The 25,257-nt window shown below is 35.4% G+C and overlaps 2 protein-coding genes across 4 annotated transcripts in view; one reads left to right on the top strand and one right to left on the bottom strand.

Annotated features, from left to right (window-relative positions):
* The window catches only part of LOC138936540 (beta-galactosidase), a 110,223-nt gene that overhangs the window by 47,235 nt on the left and 37,731 nt on the right, over window positions 1–25,257 (top strand). The window contains exon 2 of one of the 2 annotated variants that reach the window (XM_070302001.1): window positions 20,159–20,240. The gene's annotated coding sequence lies outside the window, so the exon portion shown is untranslated. Of the gene's footprint in view, window positions 1–20,158; window positions 20,241–25,257 lie in introns of those variants that run through there. The other variant, XM_070302002.1, reaches the window with a different exon arrangement.
* The window catches only part of Acj6 (abnormal chemosensory protein 6), a 44,320-nt gene that overhangs the window by 16,135 nt on the left and 2,928 nt on the right, over window positions 1–25,257 (bottom strand). For both annotated transcript variants that reach the window (XM_070302009.1, XM_070302010.1), the window contains exon 2: window positions 1,079–1,135. In XM_070302009.1, coding sequence (XP_070158110.1) covers window positions 1,079–1,135 — 57 coding nt within the window. The remainder of the gene's footprint in view (window positions 1–1,078; window positions 1,136–25,257) is intronic.

Raw genomic sequence — 25,257 nt, 5'->3', positions numbered from 1 at the left:
TTTCAGACGTTCGTCGCAGGGGGTTGCATCTGTTGCATTCGCGGTTGGGCATAAGCGACACATAGCTCTTTTTACGGCACTCGACTATCCTGCATCGCCTCTCATCTCGTATATCTAAATAATCAATTTACTACTGGCCATAATCGTAAGCACGAGTTAGCGAGTTTACGCGAGAGCCCGGCGACCACCGTAACTACGTGGCTCCGTAAAGCATAAATATTATGGGGCATTTCGTATATAGCAACAGTCTCATAATCTCTCATTTTTCCTTCTTTTTTTTCACTTTCTTCCGGTCGGTCTTTTCTTTCTCATTGCCTCTTCTTTTTTCCTTCGGAGAGAAAAAATGTAATCAATTGTTCGCTAATGAAAAATTTTCTCCATATCTTATAATAGGAATCGTTGTATTCTATTCAAGAGTGAATTTTCTGTACACCCTATATCTGATTATGCTATACTTGTATTGAATAATGATGAAAACTATATATATATATATATATATATATTATGATAGAATTTGATGTATATATATTCTGTTAAGTATTGATATAAAAACAATATTATTTAATTTTAGTATAATTTTTAGAAATATATATAATATTTTTTTAAAACGGAGAAACTAATTATAATATAATGAATTAAAAAACACAGATATGTAAATTTTCCCATTGGTTAAATTCAAAATATTGCTAAATATGATAAGAATACAACGCAACAAAATTGTCATACAATTATCTGTCTAATTAGACAGATGGCATATGATATAATTACATTGTTTCGTCTAAGAACATTTCAAATAATTGAATTGTTCTTAAAATGATGTCATGGCGATGGGTCTCCCGTTTCGTAAAGATAGAATTAATTCGTCATTTAGAATCACATCGTCTAGAATCTAGATAAGTTTATAATTAATGAAACAACTAGCACATATCGTGCGCGTGAATTTTATTGCGTATCATTATTAATAATATCGGTCTTTTATCAATACGTGGATCAAAGTCGTCGAATTAATCTCTAATTACGTGCACAGGAGAAAATTAAAAAAAATAAATAAATAAATAAAGGAAGCGTCTGTACTCACATTATGCCTCGGTGACCAAGAATTGCACATAATGGATGCATCTTCCAATATACGACTCTGCAAAATGAAAAAAAATGCCATTTCTCATCGCAGTCAAGATTATGTCACACATTGTTTATAATGTGTGAAGAATATATTATAAATCAGTTTTTTTTTTTTAATTTTAGATAATGTTAAATATATTGGCAATGCATACGAGACGAAGAATTAAACCGAAAAACAAAAAGCAGGTTAAACTTTTAAGGCGATTCTCCGAATACGTTTAAATAAATATTATCTTAAATTGTGCTGCAAATTTTGTTATCGTTTTATGATGATTTTACGCTTATCTTGATCAAACGATATATTTAATATTAATATAATATACACAGTTTCTTCAAAAATATTGCGTAAAAGATTAATTCTTATTTATATCTTTTATATTTGATTTGAATATTACATATATATATATATATTTTTTTTTTTTAAACTCAGTCTTGTTTCGAAGCTGAAACTCTAATGCCCTCTATGTGTCTCATTTTACAACAAATTATAAACATCATAATATATTATTGCCATATTTGCGAAAATGATATCGTATTATACGCGAAAAATAACATGCGCGAAAACGGAATTAACGTCGGATTATCGAAAATATGTGTATTCTCTCTCTTAACAGAATCTGTATTCGACAAGAGATGTCACGCGGCGATTCCAGTTTCAACGGTAACAGATTTCGATACATGGCTAATAAACGAGAAGTCGAGAAATATTTTCAACCGAATGGAAATCGAACATATGCCATTTAACTGTCAACGGCACTTAATATTTATCTGATCCGCGTAGTTTATTTTTGTACCGATCATCGCACAGGACACGCACGCGACAATTGCATAGGATTCTCCATACGTACACGTATGTACGATATATAATACATAAATATATATATATATATATATATACTATAGATTTATATTATATTTAAAGCGGAGCCGAAAGAGAGATTGACAGAATCAGGGCATACCGGCGTCGCGACGCCGTCGCAAATTAAATGAGTCATTTTAGGATTCGCGCGCAGAACTAGGTAATTCAATATCGTCCTTATTAAAGCGTCGGCCAATTCTGCGCGCCCGCGCGTTTCTCGATGACAATGATTATGTCATTACCGGGTACCGAGACTAATATGAATACATCACTCTTGCGAAGCGACATACTTTATTAACGTGTCATATGTCTCTCGACGTATGTGTGTATGTGTACGCGAGGCGATACTTAAGTTCGACGTATATCATCGAGCTTCGATTGCAGATATACATTGCCGCTTAACGCATTGCATTTGACATGATTTTTCAGTCATTTGTCATCTTTTGTCTCTTGCGGATATCGATGCCGCTTCGTCGAGCGATTGTCAATTATTCATCGGGACAAACAAGCATCAAGAAATATTTAATAGATGAAAATCTTTATTTTTAGAATTATATTTTAAATGCAATTATTTAACAGACGATCTTAACTTGAATTATCAAAATTGAAATTTTAATCATTGCGAAAAGTATGAAAATATATGGCGAATATCAATGTCGCATTTATACACGATCGTCAAATGCTTATTGAGAATCCCAATCCAGTGTCATTCGTTTGACACTTGAACAGGATATCCTACGATTCGATGTTGTTCATTTGACATTTTGAACGAGATATCTCGAAGATCTGATAAGAATATTCGGCTGATTATCGTTATTATTATCAACGCGATATAATTTAGCTTTAATATTCCTCGATAACTGATAACCATGAATAGAAATATGGAAATTTATACATGTGTCTCGCGCGTTAAGAAGAAAAATGATACAAGAAATACAAGAAATATTTTCTTTTTCTAAATACTATTAATATTTGTCTCGTACCATATGTCAAAATATATTTTGAAATTTGATGTCTCGCAAAAATGTCTTACAAAAGTATTTAATAAACTATATAGTATACTGTGTTCGAGATGTTATATTGATATATACGTGACGGTGTAAAGTTTTAATCAAAATTCAAAAATATATAAGCAATATTATTGATTATATAAAAGACTGTAGAAAAAAAGTATAAACGCTATATAGAATAGATATTTAAAAAAATGTTAAATATATATTGCAATAAAAAAGAACTTTTATCTCATATTTTCATTTTATACGTTTATAGTGACGTTTTCGTACTTTTGAAAAATGCGAAAAGGATTGACAATTATAATTCAGCGTATTTGAAGTGCTTAAACATACTTGGCGTTTAGGAAAATATGTATCTCCACAATTTTCTTGCAAAATTTTCTCAACCGCGTAAAAGGGATCAATCCAAAATGAATTATAGATATATTAATCAATCGTGTTACATATCGGTTAGGTAGTAGAAGCCAAATTGTCCGAGCAAGGATAATACGCTTACGCAATATGTTACAGCGCATTAGACGCTGTATAACGCTCGCCATCTCTTAAATTCTACGCACGCTCGCGTATATGTGCGCAAGTTAAAATATATATCTGCGCACGGATGCATTTCGCATGCACGCGTGTACGGCTGGATGTGTGTCGAGACACATGTGCGCGCATCGCGTGGATGTGTTCCTCGGTGCATCGCAGCTACGGACACAAAAGTCCGGCATTGCGTCGCCTATATAAAGCTACATCATGCGTGTAGCGTAGCTTTATGCGTTCGTATTCATATATGCATATGTATTTATATATATATATATATTTTCGTATATGTGAGCGTGTGTGCACGGCGGAAACGCTTGTGCGCTACGAGGCGAAACACATCGCGGACTCGCACGAGTAAACAGACGCAGTCGAATCAGTTTGCCCGGCTAATTGATTTTCCTTCACATGACCGACGATGTGTCGTGTGCGTGTGCGCGCGCGTTGCGTGCGCAGCGCGGTCCGAATATACGCATGTATATAGAGGGACAGTGCAACGCGCCGTACAAATCCAATCCGAAACTGTCGTTTGATTATCAAGCGAATTCCCGCGACCGATTGTAAATCAACTGCTGTACCATGTGTGCGCCGGTGGATCATACCGATGCTTTGGATTGGATGGTATGGCAACGAATATATCGGAAATTTAACCTTTTTCGCGTGACGTCGAGAGATAGGATTAAAAAAAAAAAAAAAAATATTGAACATTGTCTCTCGTAGCGCGCGCGGGAAGCGCGAGGTCCTTTTAATGAGAAAGAAATCTTCAATTAAATATATCTATCTTTTATGAACTTGTAAAATAAGAAAAAAAGTTTTAAAATAATTAATTTTTTAATTTCACACGCAGTGGTCTCGGTGATTATAGAAAATAATCCTAATCTCTACCGACGACAAATAATGTTTTTCCTTCGAAAACGCTTGTGTAACTTAGGATATTTGTAAAAATATTTTTCAAGCTAATATTATTTTAAAAATAAAATTATGTTATTAATTACAGAAATATGAAAAGGAGTATATATCATAATAAAACAGATTACTTTTCTAAATAGAAAATTTGAAAAATGCAAAGTTTTAGTATAATAATTTTGACAGCTCTCGATAGAGAGTTGACGTTAAATGCAAAAGCAGCAAAAATATTAAGGAAGCGAGAGATATAATATAAGTTGGCTGTTTAGAACGCTACAAATGAATTCACTGAATAATGCAGAATGGTAGACGGTAACTGTGCGAGGGCAAGTGTCTCCGATTATAACAAAAGTAAGGGGCTCACAGCCCGGCTCATTTGTTATTAACCGGCGCGAAGGAGCGTTGAAGTGCAGAAAGACTTCGAACACGACTTCACACTTTGACTCGTAGCCGTTGGTAACTTTAGATAATTACCGGCGAAACTTCCACGAAGAATCTTACGTACTTTCTAGCAATATTTCTCGGAGAATGTTTTCTCGCGATTCCGCTAAAAAACCTTCTCTTTAATAGAAAACAGGCATAGAAATAAAAAAAATATCATGCATTTTGTATAAATAAATCCTTTCTCTTATTTGCAAGAGATATTTGTTTGACACTTTGAAATTATTTATCTGTATATATTGTATATACGTTATTAGAAAAAGTTCAATTAATTCTAACATTCAGACCATCATTTTTTCGTTATTCTTACATATATATATATATATATATATATATATATATATATATATATATATATATATATTCTTCTTTCTTACTCTCTGTTTTAAAATCTGCAATATATGTATATCTTACTCGATAATAAAATCAATAACGATATAATTTATTCAAATTGTTATTAATTTTTCCGCGGATATAATCGATGTATTAATTTCTCTCAACTCTCGTTTCATCACTTCTTTCATCTTTCTCAACATTGTTTTCCCCAAAATTAATCGCAGTATGAACAGAGGAGATGTAAAATACAATACGATTCGAGTCAAAGAAAAGAAACCGGCACCGGTGTCGTCGTCGCGCAAAATATGGAACAGATAAGTAGCTATGTAGATTCAGCCTGACGCGGCTCATTACGATTTCAGGCGAAAAACACGGGTCTTGAAGCGCGAATCGTCTAAGAGATCGCTAAAGAGAATTTATGAAATTTCCTAATTTAATATTCTATTACTCTCTCTCTCTCTCTCTCTCTCTCTCTCTCTGACTAGCAGCTACCCCACCGTAGTTTCCCGTTAACTCTTTCCGCGGCAATTTTTTTTTTTATTCTCAATGCGAAACCCGATTAAGCGACTTCAGAAACGACATTTCGCTAAAGTCGCGCCAACGAAACGCGAAATAAATTAATGCGATTCTAACGAAATTCGGACATTGCTCTTGCGCGATCAGCGACGTCGCGCTTTCTCGTCTCGTTTCTAATATTATTTCTGCTTCCCGACGAGTATTAATAAAACTGTAATACCTCGAAATCGCGTCTCCCTGAAATTCACGTGCGATTTTAAATATGAATAAGATAACGTTTGTTTTACATACGTAGCATCGCTTTCCTTAAATCGGTCTTTAATGCTAGTCAGCTTCGTTTCTATTTTAACAGATATATATTAAGTCATTTGTGAGATCTTCTGCTGGGAATGAATATAGTATATTTATCTTATCGAAATTTTAAAGATATTAGTCCGATTATCTGAACTTTAATTATTTACTGATACAATATATTGTTTGAGCAAGTTTTGTTTGGCAATATATTTTTCACGTGTAAAACGCTATAATGTATAATCTCTGTAAAACTTTTTTTACAAAACAGTTTTTTTTTTTACAGAGTACCTATATAGTAGTAATCTTATGAAATTTTTCAATCAGTCGCTATGTACAAATCGTTTTGCATTCCAGAATTTTACATTTGTGATGATCATTAATAGATCGGCGTTGAATTGACTTGTGCATCTCGATAGAAACAGTAGCTTTTATGGTGACACGCGTATCATTTAAAAGTGTAAGAAGAGGATGACGACGTGATGTTAAAATTGGGGGTCGACGCAATTGACAACTCTTGCTTTCGCGAGATCAATGGCCGAAGTCGTAGCATTGAGGTCAGACGGAGAGTTCAACATGCCTGTCAAGGAGACTGTTAAATCAGTGAATATTAATCAATAATGCGCACCTATGCGATACCGAAGATAGCTTTACTCGACGGCGAGACTCCGAATCCTCATCGAGCTTTTTTCGTCTAGACTGTGTCTATAAACAAATGCGACTCATTTCATCGCGTAAAAATTTCATTAGTCAACGTTGTTGCATAAACAATGAAATGCTATAAATCACGGTACTTTCGTTTAGTCATGCATGCAAAGTGTGTACGATTGAAAGTATTTAAAGTTTTTGACAGGTTACTTTCTTGCAGATGAAAAGGCACATGAAAAATTTTCTTTAATTTTTTTTTTTTTTTTTTTTTTTTAGTTTCTTTCCTTTCTCGCATAATCGAATCTTTCGTGCACTTGGACATTTTTTTATTCGTGGAGAACAAAGTTAATTACATATGCGCGAGATGACGGAAACAACAATATCGATATGAAGACGACAGAAATATAGTATCGCGTAACATTTTATCTTTCCTTCCCCCATGATTTAATGATACTATGCTAATTCGACACATAGATAATGTAAGATATATGCCAGAATTATCACTTGAATCAATACGCGTTGGTCGCGTTTTGTCGCTATCTGATAATCGGCACTCATCACGTGACTCACGGAAAGAGTAGCGGAATAATTTAGTAATATGTCTATAGTTTCCCCCCCCCCCCCCCTGTACGCTTCACAATGTACGTATTGCCGCCGTTAGATCAAAAGCGACTTCTCATAGCACTTGTTAAAGGGAAGAGAAACGCGAGAGATAATCTGAAAGCCATTATCATTTGTTAATGAGAGACTATATGTTTTAAGGTATGAGATAAAAATAAAAGAAAGAACGCACTGTATCTCTTAGATCGCGTAAATATCGGTCCGACTTATCTCGGCGGGCCTGATAACGCGATATCTAAATCGTGGCTGTCCGATTTATGATATTTGCAACGGAGCGGAAGTCGACGGGCGCCGAGCGTAAAAATCAGTGATTTCGTAACCGCTATATGTCGGGGATAGCCACGTTCATTGGCTACGTCCTGTTCCGCCCCCGCAGCCCCGCCAATCAGACCGGCGGCTTTCTCTCATCGATCCAAACCATCCACACTATACTCAGCCGCCATGCTCAGTTCTCTTGCCCGTTTCCCCTATCCTTCTCCGACCGTACAGCAATCTAGTGTAAGACACGGCGATGTGTAAAGCCGAAGGAACGCTTAGGGTTGTTGCAACCCCTTTCCCACATTCCGCAGTAAGACGGCCGAATCGGTGGGTAACCATATTGAAAAGGATATAGAGAGGCTCGTCGTTTCTTTGAAGGACCGATAAGATCATTTCATTATCATTCCCGTCACATTAGATAATTAATTTACAGCCACCAAGTCTTGATTAATCAAAATAAAAAGATATAAATTAAAAGTTTTCACTTTTGATATATTCGATAGATTATTTAGACGTTTACTCCGTTAAAGTGAATCAGTGAAAATGTCACTGATTAAAGTGACAAGGTTTCACTGAAGATCAGTGAAACACTCGCACTTTGCTCCTCCGTCTTGTGAATCACTGATTATGATAGTGCAATTTTATTGAAAAATTAATCATTACAATTAATTTTTTTGAATGAGATTTTACTATTTTCAGTGCTATACGTGTAAGTGAAACTATTGCTTATCAATGATGATACACTAATTTCATTTAAAAGAGTATATCGACCATCTCCGTTAAGTGAATAATGAAATTTACCTTCGAATTAATGAGACTCTATGCCATCGTAACGGCGAAAGAAATGGGTCATGGGAAAAAAATTAATGATTTCAGCAGATGAAAAGTACAAGAATATAAGTAATTTAGTATGAAGCATTGAAACACAGATTGCATGCGTACGTATGATTACATCTGTGTGCGTGGAACGATCATCAATTTAGCAATTCATTAGACGCCTTAAAACATCAAAGTCAATTAGTTAGAAATTATAATGGACTTGAAATTCTCCGTAGCGGAAACAAACTCATTAGTTTCTCATCAACTAATTATGTTCGACCGCGTTTCGCAAAAATCGACGACTAATTTTCGCCGACGAATTTTATGCGCGTACACTATATATACTTTCGAGCGCGTAATGATACATTGAGACGAAAAATATTATAACGGAGAAAAAAAAAAAAAAAAAAATTTACAAACCAATGGAAAACTCCAACGCCCTTTTAAGCCCTTTGCGAAATTTATATTCTACGCGATTGTCGTTTATTATTTATAAAGCTTTATAATCGAGGGTAGAGATGCAAACGCGATAAACGGTAAGCAACAAGATATCGCGGGGGTTTGTCTTCTCTATCGAAGAGCTTTAATTTTCTCTGTTAAATGCCAGCTTCAATTTCTCTCGACACATGCGATCATCATTGTGTCCGGTATATATTGAAAAGCATTATATCGTTTTTGCACATTGTGTATTGTACATATACTTGCCACAAGCGCAGGTGCGGACAAAGTCGTTAATTTTTTTCCTCTCTTGTCCGTGCGTGGTCGACTCGCGACGATTATACGATTATAAATCATACGTTTACCTTGCCTTTTTCGTACACGTACGTTACCCATTGCTGTGACATTTCCTTGATGCGATCAATACGAAAAATTGCGCATACTTATCCCGTTATTCTTCTCTAACGTCTTTATGCCGATTACGTATAATTAGATATTATTCTCTCAATAAAGTAGAAAAAATACATAAAATTAAGTATTTTATGTCTCTTTCTCTGTCTCTCTCTCTTTTTGTTATACAATTATTTTTCTTATATATATGTCAGCGTGATCCGTTAACATAGATCTCGTTTTTATTTGCAACTGAAGAAAATAAATTATTACTCGAATAATAAGGACAATCGAAAATCATCGATAACGTGGTTTTATAATGAGACATTTTCGCGAAAACGAAATTATTGCATGACGCTGTTAAATGCCGCGTGTGGATGAAAGATTGATGTATCGTCGCATGTTGTCGCAGAATTCGCTAATTTGCAGCATTATATTCTCGCCTGGTTTCGCGCAAATTTTCGCCGTTACAGAGATCGCGTTGATACTTTTCATTCCTGCCTTTTGTTTAGTTAGAAAAAAGCTGGATATATTAATGGATCACGCATATATGTATTTCCGTTTTGGCATTTTATATCTCTCGGCTTTTTTAAAATAACAACGTCGATTAATACGTAAATCGTAAAGATGGAATTTACCCCGGGGCTCGAAATATTTGGCTTGAAATTTTAACGGGATATTAATGTTTGCGATAGATTGAAATTTTAACGTTGCCAATTCTTTTTTTCGTGAAATAAATTTCGATAACGAAAAGAATTATAACGAGATTACTGAAATTCTATTTATTTGTCGCAGAAAGAATTATGCTCATGGCATGATATTTTGCACGACGGGAAATTCTGGAAATTCGCTTCGATTGTGTTACTAAATATGATAAATTGATATTCTTGCGTAATCATTCCTCATCCATCATATGCGTTGTTCGTTAAACGCGGGTGTTACTTTCCCAGACGAAACGATAACACTTTCGACAACGTAGAGATTATGAACGAATCACTGAACAGAGCGATGAAGGGTAAAGGGAAGCGAACGTGTAAACAGGAACCTATGCGCTTGTGATCTTAGTTTAATTGTGTAAGTTAGCTTTCTGTGCATATTCGTACATCTTACGTAGTAGAATATAAAATTTATAATATTTTTTTTTCTATTCAAAAAGAGCAATCTCTCGGCTTATGTGTTGACTTTCCAGATCTTCAAGTATTTTAATCACGTGCATATTATACGTATGCAATATTTTCAATTTTCTAAAGTATATTATAATCTGAAATATATTCTCGCGATCTACTTGGCTCGATTTAACCGACTAGTCTTATTGTTAATCGACTTGCGTTCGATCATACAGAGTGATAGAGGAATTACAGCAATTCGGCGCGTGGAAATTGATTTAGAGATGAAAATATGCCTGCGCACAGAAATGTCGGGTCGTAATTGCGTACATTCCGTTTGATTAACACGCGGTCGCAATAATGTGTCGCATATATAGCGATGGTAGACATCATCTAATGGAGGCTTCTCTCCCAGATCGACTTCCGCGTACCCATTCAAACTCCCCTCAGACGAATCGTGCCTCCCTAGGACAAAATTCGAGTGTCTGTCACCCTCTCTAGCCCTCTTTTCCTCTCCTGTTCTCCAGTCTCTGTCGTGTCTCCCTCTTTGTGACCCCGTCCGTTCGTCTCGGTTGCTCTTCTTGTCTAGAGCAGTCGCTTACCAGAACCATCTTTCGCGCGCCCCTTCCATCCCTCCGAATCTGCCTGTCTGTTCATGCTTTCACTGATTTGCACTTAGGAACACTCCACCGTATATCCGTTCCTTTCGCGTCCTTCTTCCTCTTTCTATATTTTACTGTAGTTCACGTTATTCCTTCATTTTCTTTAGAGCGAAGCTCGCTCTCCATACTTCTCTTTGCAATATTCTATCTGCATGTTTTTGGTCTTTATTTTTGTCAAACTCTCCCTAGTGTCTTTTCTTCCTGTTAATTTCACCATTTATGCGCATCTCGCGTTCGTATTTTATTTTTTATCCCGTGAAGCTTCCTCTCACTCTCTCCTTTCTTTTAATTTATTTCAGGAATTTTTATAATTTCTCTCTTTTTTGCGATTTTAATATTTTAAGGCCTTACAGTGGATTTTTTATAAGTCTTTAATAGATGTTGATCTTTGATCGTTTTTGTTTTGATCGTTTTATTTTTATTATTTTTATTTTTTAATTTTTATTATTTTTATTATTTCTCTATTAAGATATTTTATATATATATATATATATATATTAATGTTTTATATTGTATATACAAAATTATTAGAATTGTAATTATGCAATCATGATATAATTAAAAACTTGTTAATGTTAATTTCTTTATACATTATAAAATCTCACACATGTATACAGTAGCAATTAGTAATAATAATGCGATATGTCGTGCAACGAAAATATGAGATTTTTAACATAAAAATAATGTTTTTATTTATTAAAAAGCATGAAATGTTAAAAGTGCACTCTATGATCGAAAATACATTACCTTTTACTGCATCATCACGTATGTTAATACAACTGGATATTTGATAAAATCATTACGAATAAAAAATGTAAATGATAAGTAATTGATTTACATATTTAATGTTAGGTGACGCACGAATAATCGGAAAATATGGATGAAATTTTATATTTACGCATAATAGAGTTCTGCGGCGGTACGATTGCGATTTAAAATATGCAATTAGTGTTTTACGGGAAAACACTGTGGGGTAGGAGGATACAGTACCGATCTCGTTTTACCGCCGTTAATCATTACATACGTATAAAATAAAATACATGGTCATTAAATAAAGGGTATATAAATTTCATCTCTGATTGCATTTCATACTTAAACCTGAAATGTAGAGAGAGAGAGAGAGCAAACGAGCGAGCGATCTCTCTCTGTAACAGTTATATTAAATAAAATTATAAGCTACATAGCATATATGTTACTGTGATTATAAAACAAATCAATCCGTCATAGGCAATTTTCGTATACATTAATAATTTGTGCTGTTGAAAAATTTTATTTAATTTACGTTTGTGTATTACAAACGCGTAATTAAAAAGAAATTTATTCGTGGCATTAATTTAAGGCAAGATTATCGAAAACTAAGCGGGTAAAAAAACGAACAAACGAAATGCGCATAAAACATTTGTTTCTCGTTAATATATAATACATAATATCGTATTTCGTAATATTGCGACTGAGTTATCGCTATAACTTAATTGCTAAAACTTATTATCGTGAAATAGCGCGATTTAAACTTTTCTTCGGGCAAACGAAACCCGAGTGGTTAATCTGTTATGACAAATCAAATCCGTTACGCGCCGAGCATCAGGGAACGGACAGCGAAAGGGTGCGAGACGGAATACTGTGACACGTTAATTTACCACCCCTATAATTGGAACAGTAGTAATGCACTTAAGGAAGGATGAGAGCAAATAGCGCGTAGCAGGTCGGTCACGTGCATGTCGCACGTGGCGGCACGTGTCGCCGACACTCGACAGCGCGGCCATCTCTCTGTCAAACTTCACAAAAACGATTGGCATCGTGAAATGTTTTTTTTTTTTTTTTTTTTTTTTTTGTCAATACCATTCTCGAGATCGCGAAAATCATCGCGATACCTTCGCTGTTCGCGCCGGTATCATCGTAAATTTTTTGATTTGAAAAAGCTGTACGTCTAACAATTTAACAAACGGCTAAATAAAATTATCTCGAATCGGCAACTTTTTATCTCGATTTCCAAATGTAAATTCTGAAGCGCAAAAAATGTACCGAGATCCGGAGGATTTAGGGCTTTTAGACTTTACGCCCTCGTAGTACACCTAGTTGGTAATCCAGCCCTGGTCCTTACGACTTACCGTCAGGACCATATCCTTCCTGCCTGCGCCGGGCTCATGGGCATATCCCCATTGGGGAGATGAGCGCATTAAGAAAATTGAAACGTCGATTTGTCCTCGAAACTCGGCCTGACGATAATTTTATTAAGACCGCCATTTCTCCGAGGGAGAGAGATCAAGCCGTCGCGCCGGCGAGGGTCACCGTGTTGCAAGATATCTCGCGGTCGATTTCAGTTATCCGTCGATGATGCTAATTTAAGCCGACGCAGCATATCCGGTCGTTTCTCTAACCCTGAACATCCCTAACTCGGAATCTTTTTTCACGATATCAGCGAGAGATGAGAAAGAGAGGGAGCATAAGTACATTAGATTTCTAAACGATCCCATTTGATACTTTTTACGATCCCGTTACTGTCGATTTCGCTTGAATTGAGGGAGTTACAGAAACATTAATGTAATAAAAAAATCGAGATTTTTATTACAGTAACTTTAGAGTTTAAACTGTTGTTCGTAATCTGACGGATACAAAATTGCATTGGGAAATAAATGTGAGAAACGCAAAGAGTAAAAATTTACGAATTAATTCTATAAATTCAAACGTCTAAGAATCAAACAGAGTTTTAATAGCTGAGAAATATTATAATAACATTTGCGTTTGTGCAAACGCATAAGAATACAGAAAAAGAGGAATTTTTCAAATACGAAACAATCGGCAATAAAGAACGGTGCGCGACGCGGGTTATCCTGTTTATAGAATGACACATATTCGTCGTGGGTGTTTGCTCTACCCACGCACCATACGCTCTTATCCACATGTTGTGCTCGAGCAGGTGCTCCTATCGTGCCCCTTCACCCCAACGCGCTCGTCCCTCTCTGTCAAGATACAATCGTGGCGTAAACATATGGTCATAATAATAGACTCTTGATTTTGACAAGGGGCACTCGCTATAAGTGCCCCGTGATTGTTTCTCGAGCGTAAACGTAAAACTTGTACACAACCGGTCTCGTAGACGTTTGGTCTAGCGAGTGAAAGAAGATTTCGCGCTATTACCGGCTTAATGCGTGATTTGTTAAAAACTTTTATCTGTCGAAATTAATTTCTAACAATCGGAACACGAACGAAGATTAAAACGCAATCTCATTATATTGCGCGAGTTAATTATTTTTTGCAGAATCGATAAAAATTGAAATTATAATGTTGACGTTAAACAAGTAATGTGGGACAATATAATAATAATTTAACAATTTAATTAAATAATTGATAGAAAAGCCTTGAAATAAAAAAATATAAATATTGAAATGAAAGATTTAATGAGAACGCAAGTAATAGAAAATGCTGTTTCATAAAAATCTATGAAATTGGAAAATCTGTGATTGTATATTGCGCGTTGTACGGGGTTAAAATGAGATAACTTTTGAAATGCGTATCGATTGTATGAAACAGCTCAAACTTTTTCATATATGGCCCCGCTAACGATTCGTTTCATTTTAATGAACCAATAATTGTTTCTCACAATGGTATTGCGTTTTCGGTTATTCACTAGCTAGCAATCATTACTTTTGGCGAGAAACAAATTATACGAAATAACGTTGGCGCGGAATGTAGAAAATTACTTGTCACGAATTTAGCAGCTATCATATACATCGATTAATTACGTACAATTATAAATAATTATATGATTGTATAATATGTCAAACATTTTACGAACGTGGAAAGGATTGACTTTGCTGTTAAATTTTCTTTGCCAAAAAGTTTTAATCGGTAATTTCCGGTATAGTTTCATATTAAAACAGATTGATCATATCTTTCTCGTTATTTTCTTCAATTTGCTCTCTTTCAACAATATGGACAAGGTTTTATCAACGAAATCGGCGTCTATATTTAATGTTTAGAATCAACCATGAGGATTGAGGTCGTTTGGTAAACGGAACAATAACACGATATATATATATAATTTTGCAATGATATAAAATTAATAATTACAATTATTAAAATTATGTAGTAGATATTTAATTGCTATTGTTTGACAACTTTTAGCGTCTATCGACGAAATGTTACTCGTCCTTAATCTTATATCGCGAAACAGCTACGTTAAAATATCTTGCTATAAAAAAGAGAAAAATCAGACTAATATATATATATATATATATATATATATATATATCTTTTATCATATTATATATAGTTTCTTTATACGCACATACATACAGAGGCATACGTACGGGCAAGTTTATTTCGTTTGTGAAAACGCGAGCGGATCAACGAATAGTGATTCAACGAATAATATGAGACAACAGGCAGTGCACGAATCGGTTAGTTTGTTATTCAGGGAACGTCTTCGATTGCATGCTGCAAGACAGATCGATTGAATGTCCTCTTCAAAAATTGATTGTACGTTTTATATGATGTGCCGAGACAATAGAGGTAACTTCGCATAGGGCATAAACTATACTCCGACGACGGTATATCAGGTCCGGATAAAGTGATAACGCTTAGTCATTACTGCCGAAAGGAGCAAGAGGAAAGAGAAAGAGAAAGTTGTCTTCGTATAACGCGGTATGTTTTTTTCTTTAACTCTCATTAAAAGAGGAGCGAAGGGATGTTTTCTAATCATCGTTACGGTTAATTGGTCAGGACAATTTCGATTTTAAATACGATGCAATAGCGTTTAATTGTTGCTACTTTCCGATATTTTCGTAAAGACGATAAATGTCATAAATTTATTTTGCAATATTTGTGGAAAATAAAAGAAAGTTATATATAAATGGTCTCTCCTCATTCTATTGCTAAATACATCGTAATATCATAATTTTGATACGTCGAGATTTTTGTAGACGTTTCTACTCTAAAATAAACGTGTATCGGGAACACGTGCGTACGCGGCTATAAAAGATAAGCAATTCTGCGGTGTGTGCGTTTGAAAGACCGGCGCGGCGGTGTACGTGACTGAATTCTTAAACGGGCGAATTGCGAAGTTCGGATAGAGTTTCAGATGGGGAATGGGATCCGTGTTTGTACCGCGCCGTTACGCGATCGTCTCACCCACGAGATCGAGAACGGCGGATCCGGATACACGTACGCGTCCCATCCCTTAAACCATGTACGACACGACACACGCGGCTCACACGTGCTAATGTTCCTCGGATCAGGACACTGTCCCCGACATCGTTTTACACCGTGTTAAACGCAGTCGAAACAATGCACGCGTTCGTTCGCTTATAACAATCTTCGCTATAAATATCCGAATAAATTATAGGGATATCTAATTTTCTATTCTATACATCGAGAATTAAAAAAAAAAAAAAAAAAAAATCTGTAGGTTAATATATAAAAGACCTTTAAATTTTTAAATTCTCGATTCTAGAGCCTCTCCTCGGAGGGATTTAGCGCGCTCATCGCGCGTTTATCCTTAGAGATCTAATCGCGACGAGGGGACCAAGGACTAGCCCGGGTAAATTTAGTACTCGTTAAGTTTCGCCCCTTCGATACATCGTATTCGTAGATACGCGCGCGCGTGTGTCCGCACACATACACAAAGCCACGTTTAATCACGAAGGAGAGAGACAAAATAGAAAGAGAAAGAGAGAGAACTCGCAGGAAGGAAGGAAGGAAGGAAGGAAGGGTATGTGGAAGGGAAGAGAAACCCACGGAGGGTGCCCCGATAAGTATTATTGTAATTATACACTTAGGTTTATTTCCTGCGAACGCGCACTCATAGGGGTTGATGGCATTATATACCACGGCACCCTAATAAAAATAATAAGAGCGTTAAACCGCGGAGAGAGAAAGAGAGAGAGAGAGAACGGTATGAGAATAATGTTCACCTTTCCGTGCGGCCAACCGCGGAATCCTCGTGTTGTACAAGTTATTGTGGTAGTATTGTACAGTTATAGGGAGATACAACGAGTAACTGTGTACGTCTAAATTTACCGTTAATATCTTGCCAATACTAGATATATTCTATCTAATTCCTTACACGCAAAAGATAAAGACGATAATCAATTAAATTCTCTCTCGGAAGAAATCGATTTCGTAAAAAATTCACGAATGACATTTGCATCCGTAATCTTCGATAATCGGTGGAGAACGAAATGATTTATGTTTTTCTCTAATAATATATGTGTTATACTTTTATCGTGAAAATTAAATTAAATTAAATTATCTTTTATGTGGTATTAAAAAAATCGATGCAGCGGAGAACTTTGAGAGACAAGGCGGAAGTGTCGTCTATCTAACCATCCATGTTTCTCGCTGATACGTAGAGAGCAAGAAGACCCTTGGTGGTTGTCCAGAGCTCGTGGTTCACGCGCGTCTGTATACACGCGTGTAGGGTTTATTTATAGATGGAAGGCAAGGTCTCTACCATAGATTTACGTGTGTCGAAGCCTGGCGTGGCACAAGAACACATCGCAGGCCCTACACATCGAGCTGCATTGCGAGGTTTTGCGCAACGTTTGGCGAACACCATAGGGAGAGCATGGAAATAGGACCGCACCCCGCTAAGGTGCGTCTATATCGTCTGTTTGAAAACGGCTCGCAAAGCATAGTATAACGGGGATTCGATCCTTTTCGGTTACACTGGTATATTAAAATCAATGATATACTAATCGAAATTCAGATCTGTGTGATAAATTGATATCGATTCGAGATTGAAAAATATTTTTAGAAATATGAGATGGTAAATGATTTAAAAATCTATCATGACTACTTATATTAATTAATCATTTTTAGAACAAATATTTTCCAATAAATAAATTTTATTTATAATTTTTGTTTGTAAAAAAAAAAAAAAAAATTTTTTACACTCGATTGAAAATGTTTTTAATAGTCTTGTTTAATTTTCGTTAATGACACGTACGAATAAGAAGCTGGAAACTTGATTAGTACGTTGCTGCGAGCAATTATAAAAATACGTAAAAATACGTGACATTTGCGAACATATCTCCCCAAGAAATAAATTTGAGAAACAAGCTTCCTTTTATCTTCCTTTAGCTTTTCTGCGAGAATCGCACTTTCGAAGAGTGTCCCGCCCATAGTGGCCCGCCATAATTTTCAATTGTGCAAATTAACATTTTCGTTCTGCGCGTCTCCGTGAAGCGCAATAAATAAGGGGGCCAAGTGAGTAGTAAATATAAATCAGGAGTGATTGGATGTAACCGGGGGTGTTATGTGTCCCCAGTGTCCCGTGTGTGGGATCGTCCGCGGGTATTCTACGGCCAAGAGAGACGGAGGAGAGAAAGATACACGTATCCGGCAAACGTAGGTGAAACGATCGTGAAACGATGAACTATCCTCGCGTAGCGATGGGTCTAAGCTGTCACTTACTTCATATCTTTCGAATAAATTTAATACACAATCAATCATTTATCATTATAAAAAGGAATCTATAGATATGCTTCTTCTCCAAATTCCGTTAAATAATCATTTTCTAATCCGAATAGAATATTAATTTGTCCTCTAGCTAAAATTATTTACTTTATTAATAATTAATCAAGGAAAAGAGATCAATTATTAAAAAATTATTAAAAATTAATCATTAATGTTTTTCCTACAAAGGACGAACTGTCTGCAATCTTTTTCCATATTGAAACAGAATCTTCATAAATTGTTTCAATCATATCACTTGCTGCGAATGCTGAAGAAAAATAATCTTAAAGATGATCTTTATTATAATTATTATATATACATACTTTTTAAATAAAATCGATTTCTCCTTTAAAATCGTCGTACGTACAATAGACAATCGTGCGTTACCTTAATCTTCAAACAGTCCGATATATTTCTTATAGTTTCACGACAATTAATATCTGGCCGAATGTATCGATTCTATCGCTACTCTTATCCACCTACTTTACCTTCACTATTGTAGACGACGTACTCGCTCGGCGTCAACGTGTCTCGATACTTCAAAGTATGTATTCCGTAAAAGTACGAGCAGAAATGCACCGTCAGCAGAGTCGCGTTTCCCACGTCGCCGCCCCCTATCATTTTAATTTCTTACCCGTTTATATCCGTCACTAGGAATTAACCCTTTATTATCCAAAGTCGACTGAATAACATCGCTGGATAACGGTACAATACGACAGGAATTCGTAATGAGGCTAACATGTTTCGATTTTACTCTATTCTCTTTCATTTTATTCTGAAACGATCGTTATTTAAATATAAACTATATAAGTAAAATTTTATTGTTGATTTTACAAGCGTTTTTTCCTTTTCTTTTTTTTTTTCCTTTTTCTTTGATAATATTTTCACTCAATTGAGTGTCTCTTCCTTTATGAAAATGTCGAAATTTAATTATATCTTTTTGTAACCTTTCAATATTCAATACAAAATATTGTGCGTGTGTCTAAATAATTGTGTCATAGATATTAAAAATTTCTGTTCGAGTATAGTTAAAAAATAAATGTAGTATAAGTTTTTATTACATATCTATTTTTATCTGTATACGGCTAATTTGCGGAAATGCTTTTATTTTCAAACGTATTTAATACAAGATGAAGCAATACTAAATATCTCAATACTTTCGCTCGAGGAAAAATCTAAACCAAAGTTCGGCGATCTATTTTAAAATAGCCTAGCCCTGCATATTAACGATCCGTCCTTTTATATATATCTGTCCTTATGTCAAGTGAGTCAGTTTGGTTTTTCGATAGGCCGCCGTGTGACACGAATATTCCAGCTGCGCGAATATATCGAGTAATCTCTTTCGAACGCACACGCGCTTCGCTTTTTTTTTCTCTCTCTCTCTCTCTCTCTCTCTCTCTCTCCTCGCCCCGTACACAGGTGTGTGCTCGTGGAGAGAGACACAGGTGTAGGACGGATATCGATTATGTAATCTTGCGGCCGTGCGGGGAGCCGTGGCACGTATACGCCGTAATGCACGGACGGAGAGAGCGTCTCTTCACCCCCGGATGGAGGTTGGCAGGGGAGTGAAAGGGGGAGAGGGAAACGGCGAGCCATCCCCGCGCGCATAAAATAGTTCAAACCCGCCCCGTCAAGCACTTGCGACGTTAATTGTCGCCTTACTACCGCCGCGCGTCGGGCACGAACAATCCCTTGTCACGATGCTATATATATATATATATATACAATATATATATATATGTCGTTTTTCAGATTTTGATGAGAGCGACGACGGTGTGACGCGATCGGCTCGTCACCAGCTATCAGGATTTCTTCAGGAAATTCGCGGAAACGGGTGAGTGTCGCAATCTTTCGTACGATTTGTAAAAAGATATTTCTCTCTTCGTTATCACGGCTAGTTCATATCGGAATACGCGTCATTTTTAATTGATTTTACTTTAATATTTTTTTCTGGACAAAGTGTCATATGGAGAAAAATTGAGTATGTGTAAAAAAATTAAATTTTACCGAAAAGGGACGAATCTATTATTATGAATTGCATTGATATTATAATCATGAAGATATCAAATTAATGTGTTGATTAAAGACGCAAATTTAAAAAATCAAGGAAACATATGTATATGTAACTTGAAATTAGCTTTTGACAAATTGACAATCATCCTACTGTCCGACAATCTTTGCGATGCGTAGTATGCTGTTTTCCGATAGGAAAAGAGCTTTTACTTTCAACGGTTAATGAGTAATGACACTCGCGCCGAATATAGAGGACTAATCGATAAATCGCTACTAGTCGTGGCTCTTTGCGCGATGTTTATCGCCTGTCGCTGCCTTTACCATAAAATTTTCAGGAGAAATTGCTAACGGTTTATTGTTTGATTATGCATATCGCACATTTCTTTAACATTCGCTTAAGACAAGATATAATAAATCTCCTTCTCTATTAAACAAATTATATAATAAATTAAATAATACATAAGAAATAATGAATACATTTTAATGTCATAAAATGAATTAAATATATCAGTAATAATAGTTTTAATAAACTAAAATTATTTCCTTTTAATTATGTTTTTTTAATAATATTATAAACGTAGTAGAATATATATAAATATTGTATATATATATATATATATATATATATATATATATTATTTCAAACAATAGCATTATTGTATATGTATAATAGTATATAATATAATTGTTTTTGGGAAGAAAAAGAGAAGGAATAAAAAAGATAGCAATGATAAGTTGGAGAAAAAAATTTTGCATGTCTTGTGTCTTTTTTTATATATTGTTATTAATGAAATTTTATTTTTCTCTTTAATAAAGTAATTTTGTATTATCTTAAACTATAGTTAACTACATCGATGTAGGCCATGTTAGTTTCGCCAAGTTAGTAGCTCAACCTGAATTGCTAATCTTTGAATTTAATACGAGCATGTCACATCTGATCAACGTAAGATCCTATCGTGGAATGTAAATTGAAAAACCGAAGGAACTTAACGCATATCGAAACGAGAAATTAAAAGACGATATCTACAAATAGAAATTATTCATCGCACAGCGAGATTCGCAAAAATAGCTTCTGCAGGGAGAAATAGAACTGCGCGATAAAATTTTCTCGAACGTTTCGTTATCTTTCCACGTATACACATATACAATATTAAGAAAAATTAGGTCGTTGCGCAAAACGAGGATGGCTCATCTGCCATCCGTGACATGCTCGGATAATGAATAATTTGTACGCAGCATCCGAATGTTTGATATCAAAGCATTCGACTGCACTGCGACGAGAGACGAAAATTAAGAGCTTAATGATGTGTAAAAAAAAAAAAAAAAGAAGAGAGAGAGAGTCGTCGCTATTTATTAAACCGCGTCGTTAATATGCCACCCGGCTATAAAAGGGTCGTCGAAACCAGAAAACGTGCAAAGTAAATGTCCACCGAAGCGTGAATGATTACCATCAAACCGATGAATACGTAATACGGTCCTGTATTAATTATCATAGATAATTAACACCGTAGGTGAAAGCCACGCCTGATGCTCATAGACAATTAACGACCAACCTTCGTCGATACCTTCTTTCGACCACGAGTGCTCGCGCTTGCGCGGCATCGAAATAAATCAGTCGATTATATTGTAGAACATCTCATCGTGTCGAGTTGCATGGATTTTTACCATCTTCACATTTTCTTCCGAGATCTAGTTTGTCATGTCGATGTACGATGATTCGCGATAACAGCGTTCTGAAGTAACACGTATATGCATCTTTTTGTAAAAACGCAACGCGTTCCAATTCTTCATTGCTTCTGAATGAAAATGAGCGTTTATTCTCTAATGTATGTTATTTAAAAACGCGAATTATATCAATAGCATTTTCCTCTTCCGTCCCGTTCGGCCAAATATAGCGGTGAGGGAAAGCGCCTTAAAAATCTTTCTGTGGGTGTCCTCGCTTCGGAATTACATCAGCATTAATCGTATGTAGAATTCGTGTCCAGGAAAAAAAAAAAAAAAGCGTTAGAATGCGAATGGGATGGGAAAGGCGGGAGGTGAGATGGAGGGAGAGGGGGGGGGGGTGAAGGGAAAAGAATACGGGATGACACGGGTATAGGAGAGTACCGTCTATCGCGCGCGCTTTATCGGGAGGGAACCGAAGAGAAAAATCAAAGGAGAAGAGAGGGGCCGATTACATCGGATTCGCGTTACCGGGCGTAACAGTACGGCTGTAATCTCATCTAGGCACTCAGCTCGTAGCGACGGTTTTTATCCTATTACGTCACATGAATAAACTAAAGACTGCGGAGCCCGCGCGCGCGATGGTGTAAGCCCGGGGAGAACGCATCGCGCCGTGTCGGGGTGGGACTCGCTCTTCGGATCGTTCGATATGGTTTGATTTCCGACCTCGCGATATAGTCGGAGTAGTCTGTCGAGGGATCGGGAAAAAGCGAAGGACGAGACAAGGAGGGGAGGAGGGGGGGGGGGGGGGAGAGAGAGTGATGGGGCCGCAGAAACGTACCGAGAAGAACGTGGCTCAACCAGTGATTGATTCCGTTTAGATACCCGCTACTTTTATATGCTTTACGATTACCGTAAAATGCGACGAATAGGATCGAAATCATTGCGTGTTTCGAAGTTCCTCTTCTTCATTTTAATCATCGATAGTCGTGCGGGAACAGCCGATATTAGTCCTTCGCGCGATCGAACCCACATTAATTCTCTACACGTGTACATTTATAATTTTTTTTTTTTTTTTTTTTTTTTTAATTACGTGAAATTTGTGGAATGTGTGCCAAGCTCTGATAGAGAGATTATTACAATTTTGCATGACTTGCGTAAATTTAAAGATTGAACGTCAAAATTTTCACAACGCCGAATATTTGAAAATTGTGACATTTCTATAAAACTGTGTACGTACACGCGCAGAAAAAGCTGATAGTGTTAATAAAGTTGAAAAGTTGCGACGCACAAGTAACAGGTCACTGACATCATTGAGAATTTGCAATCGAAGGCAAAGTATAATATCGAGATAAATCTAATTCTAAATTTGAATAAAATATTTGCTCTTTTAACCCTTTTTTTTTTATATATATATAAACTTCGCTTCTTCTACGATTGTGCGGATTATTAAAAATATGACGAATGGCTTTCACGTCTCTATTCTGTTAAATTCATGAAGACTAACAGCGTAAGGTAAAGTTGGTCGCGTATTCACAACTGAGTAAAGACGCTGTGGGGGGGGGGGGGGGGGGGGTCATAAGACATTAAAATAATCGATATTCGCTCAGATCTTAGATGTTACCTGGTTTAATCCGCCATATCAATTTTTTTTTCATTTCTTTCAGACAAATATATTCTTTTATAAAGATAGCTTGAAAGAGAGAAACCTCTTCTCGCACTCGTGCGTTAAAATCTGCACGTTCTAATGTGTTAAATTTCGAAGCGGCACAACTGTCATACATTACGTACGTTACATACGTAATATTTCGTTTAATGTTTCGTTTGACCTTGATGGAAAAACGGCGCTCGATACGATAACGATAACAATACTCTAAATGCGGCATTTCGTTGAATGGCGGAATATGATTTAAATGAAACCTTGAGACGTTTAATTTTAAACCGCATTGCGAATCGAAAGTTATTTTTATTGAGCTCTTCACGCCGGACAAATTCTATCGCCACGTATATTTCCCCGATCAATTTCACCTCTCCATCGATCGTTTCTACGACAATTCGATAATGCAATTTACTGCGATCGGATCGCCACGATTGATTGTCATGCTCACAATTGTATTCGGCATAAATAATAGTTTAAATTCAATTATGACATTTAGTTCTTTGATTAGTCCAATTCGAGGCGAATTCATCGGAAGAGAATCGACATAATTTTCTGATAAACTTATCTGTATCAGAAATCAAAATTGCATGGACAAAATTTATGTTCGTTTCATAAACTGAAAAACTATCCGCATATTACACATAATGTCATTAGTCTTCTTTTTAATTTAATTTCTTCTTAATTTATTATAACTAAATGTGATATCGAATCAATTATTATTACACATTACATTATCTTCGATAAAAACATATTTATTTTTCAAAATTTTGTTTCCTGAATTTTTTTTAAGCTCTTTTGTGAAAAAAAAAATCCAATCATTAATATGATCGGAATATTTATTTATGATTTTTAAATTGAATTTTCATTCGATCCAAGGATTTTTTCAAATACTCTGAACTGTTATTATTTTAGATGGACGGACAGACGTATGTTAATATTTTACAATAAATGTTTGCATATGTATTGGCAATAAAAAAATATTGTTTTCTTTAATAGTCCAACATATTTTACATAAGAGTATGTGTAAAATAGTATAGTATTATTTTTTTGCACTCGTTAATAAAACGGATGATTTTTTCAAATTTAAAACGCTTGGAGAAATTGCTTGAATCTTTTGTTTTGTAACGAAATAGAAATTTTTATTTCGGCTAGTTTGGTTAATGTTACTGGCTAATACTTTTATATAATACCCTCGTTGCATCGTTTTAATTTTAACAGCATCTGTCATACGATAAATATAAAGCTACAGCGAATTATTAAAGAAAGTAATTTATAGTAATCTTGAAATGATGTAGCCACTTTCTGTTACATCTATATTTTTACGGGGGATTTTATATAAAAATTTCCTGAATATTGAATATTTATGATAACAGTATTATTAATGTAGTAAGTAATGAAACAGCTATAATCATTTATAAGTGTTTTGACATATTTTACAATAAATAAATATTAATATTATATGATAGTTTTTTTTTTTTTTTTTTACAATATATATAAGTTTCAAGACACGATATAT

Source organism: Polyergus mexicanus, unplaced genomic scaffold (assembly GCF_030449975.1).
Source record: "Polyergus mexicanus isolate NDT 795.1 unplaced genomic scaffold, iyPolMexi1.0 SCAF_9, whole genome shotgun sequence".
Lineage (NCBI taxonomy): Eukaryota > Metazoa > Arthropoda > Insecta > Hymenoptera > Formicidae > Polyergus > Polyergus mexicanus.
Note: the sequence above shows the minus strand (reverse complement) of the source record. Positions and strands in the feature narration are given on the sequence as shown.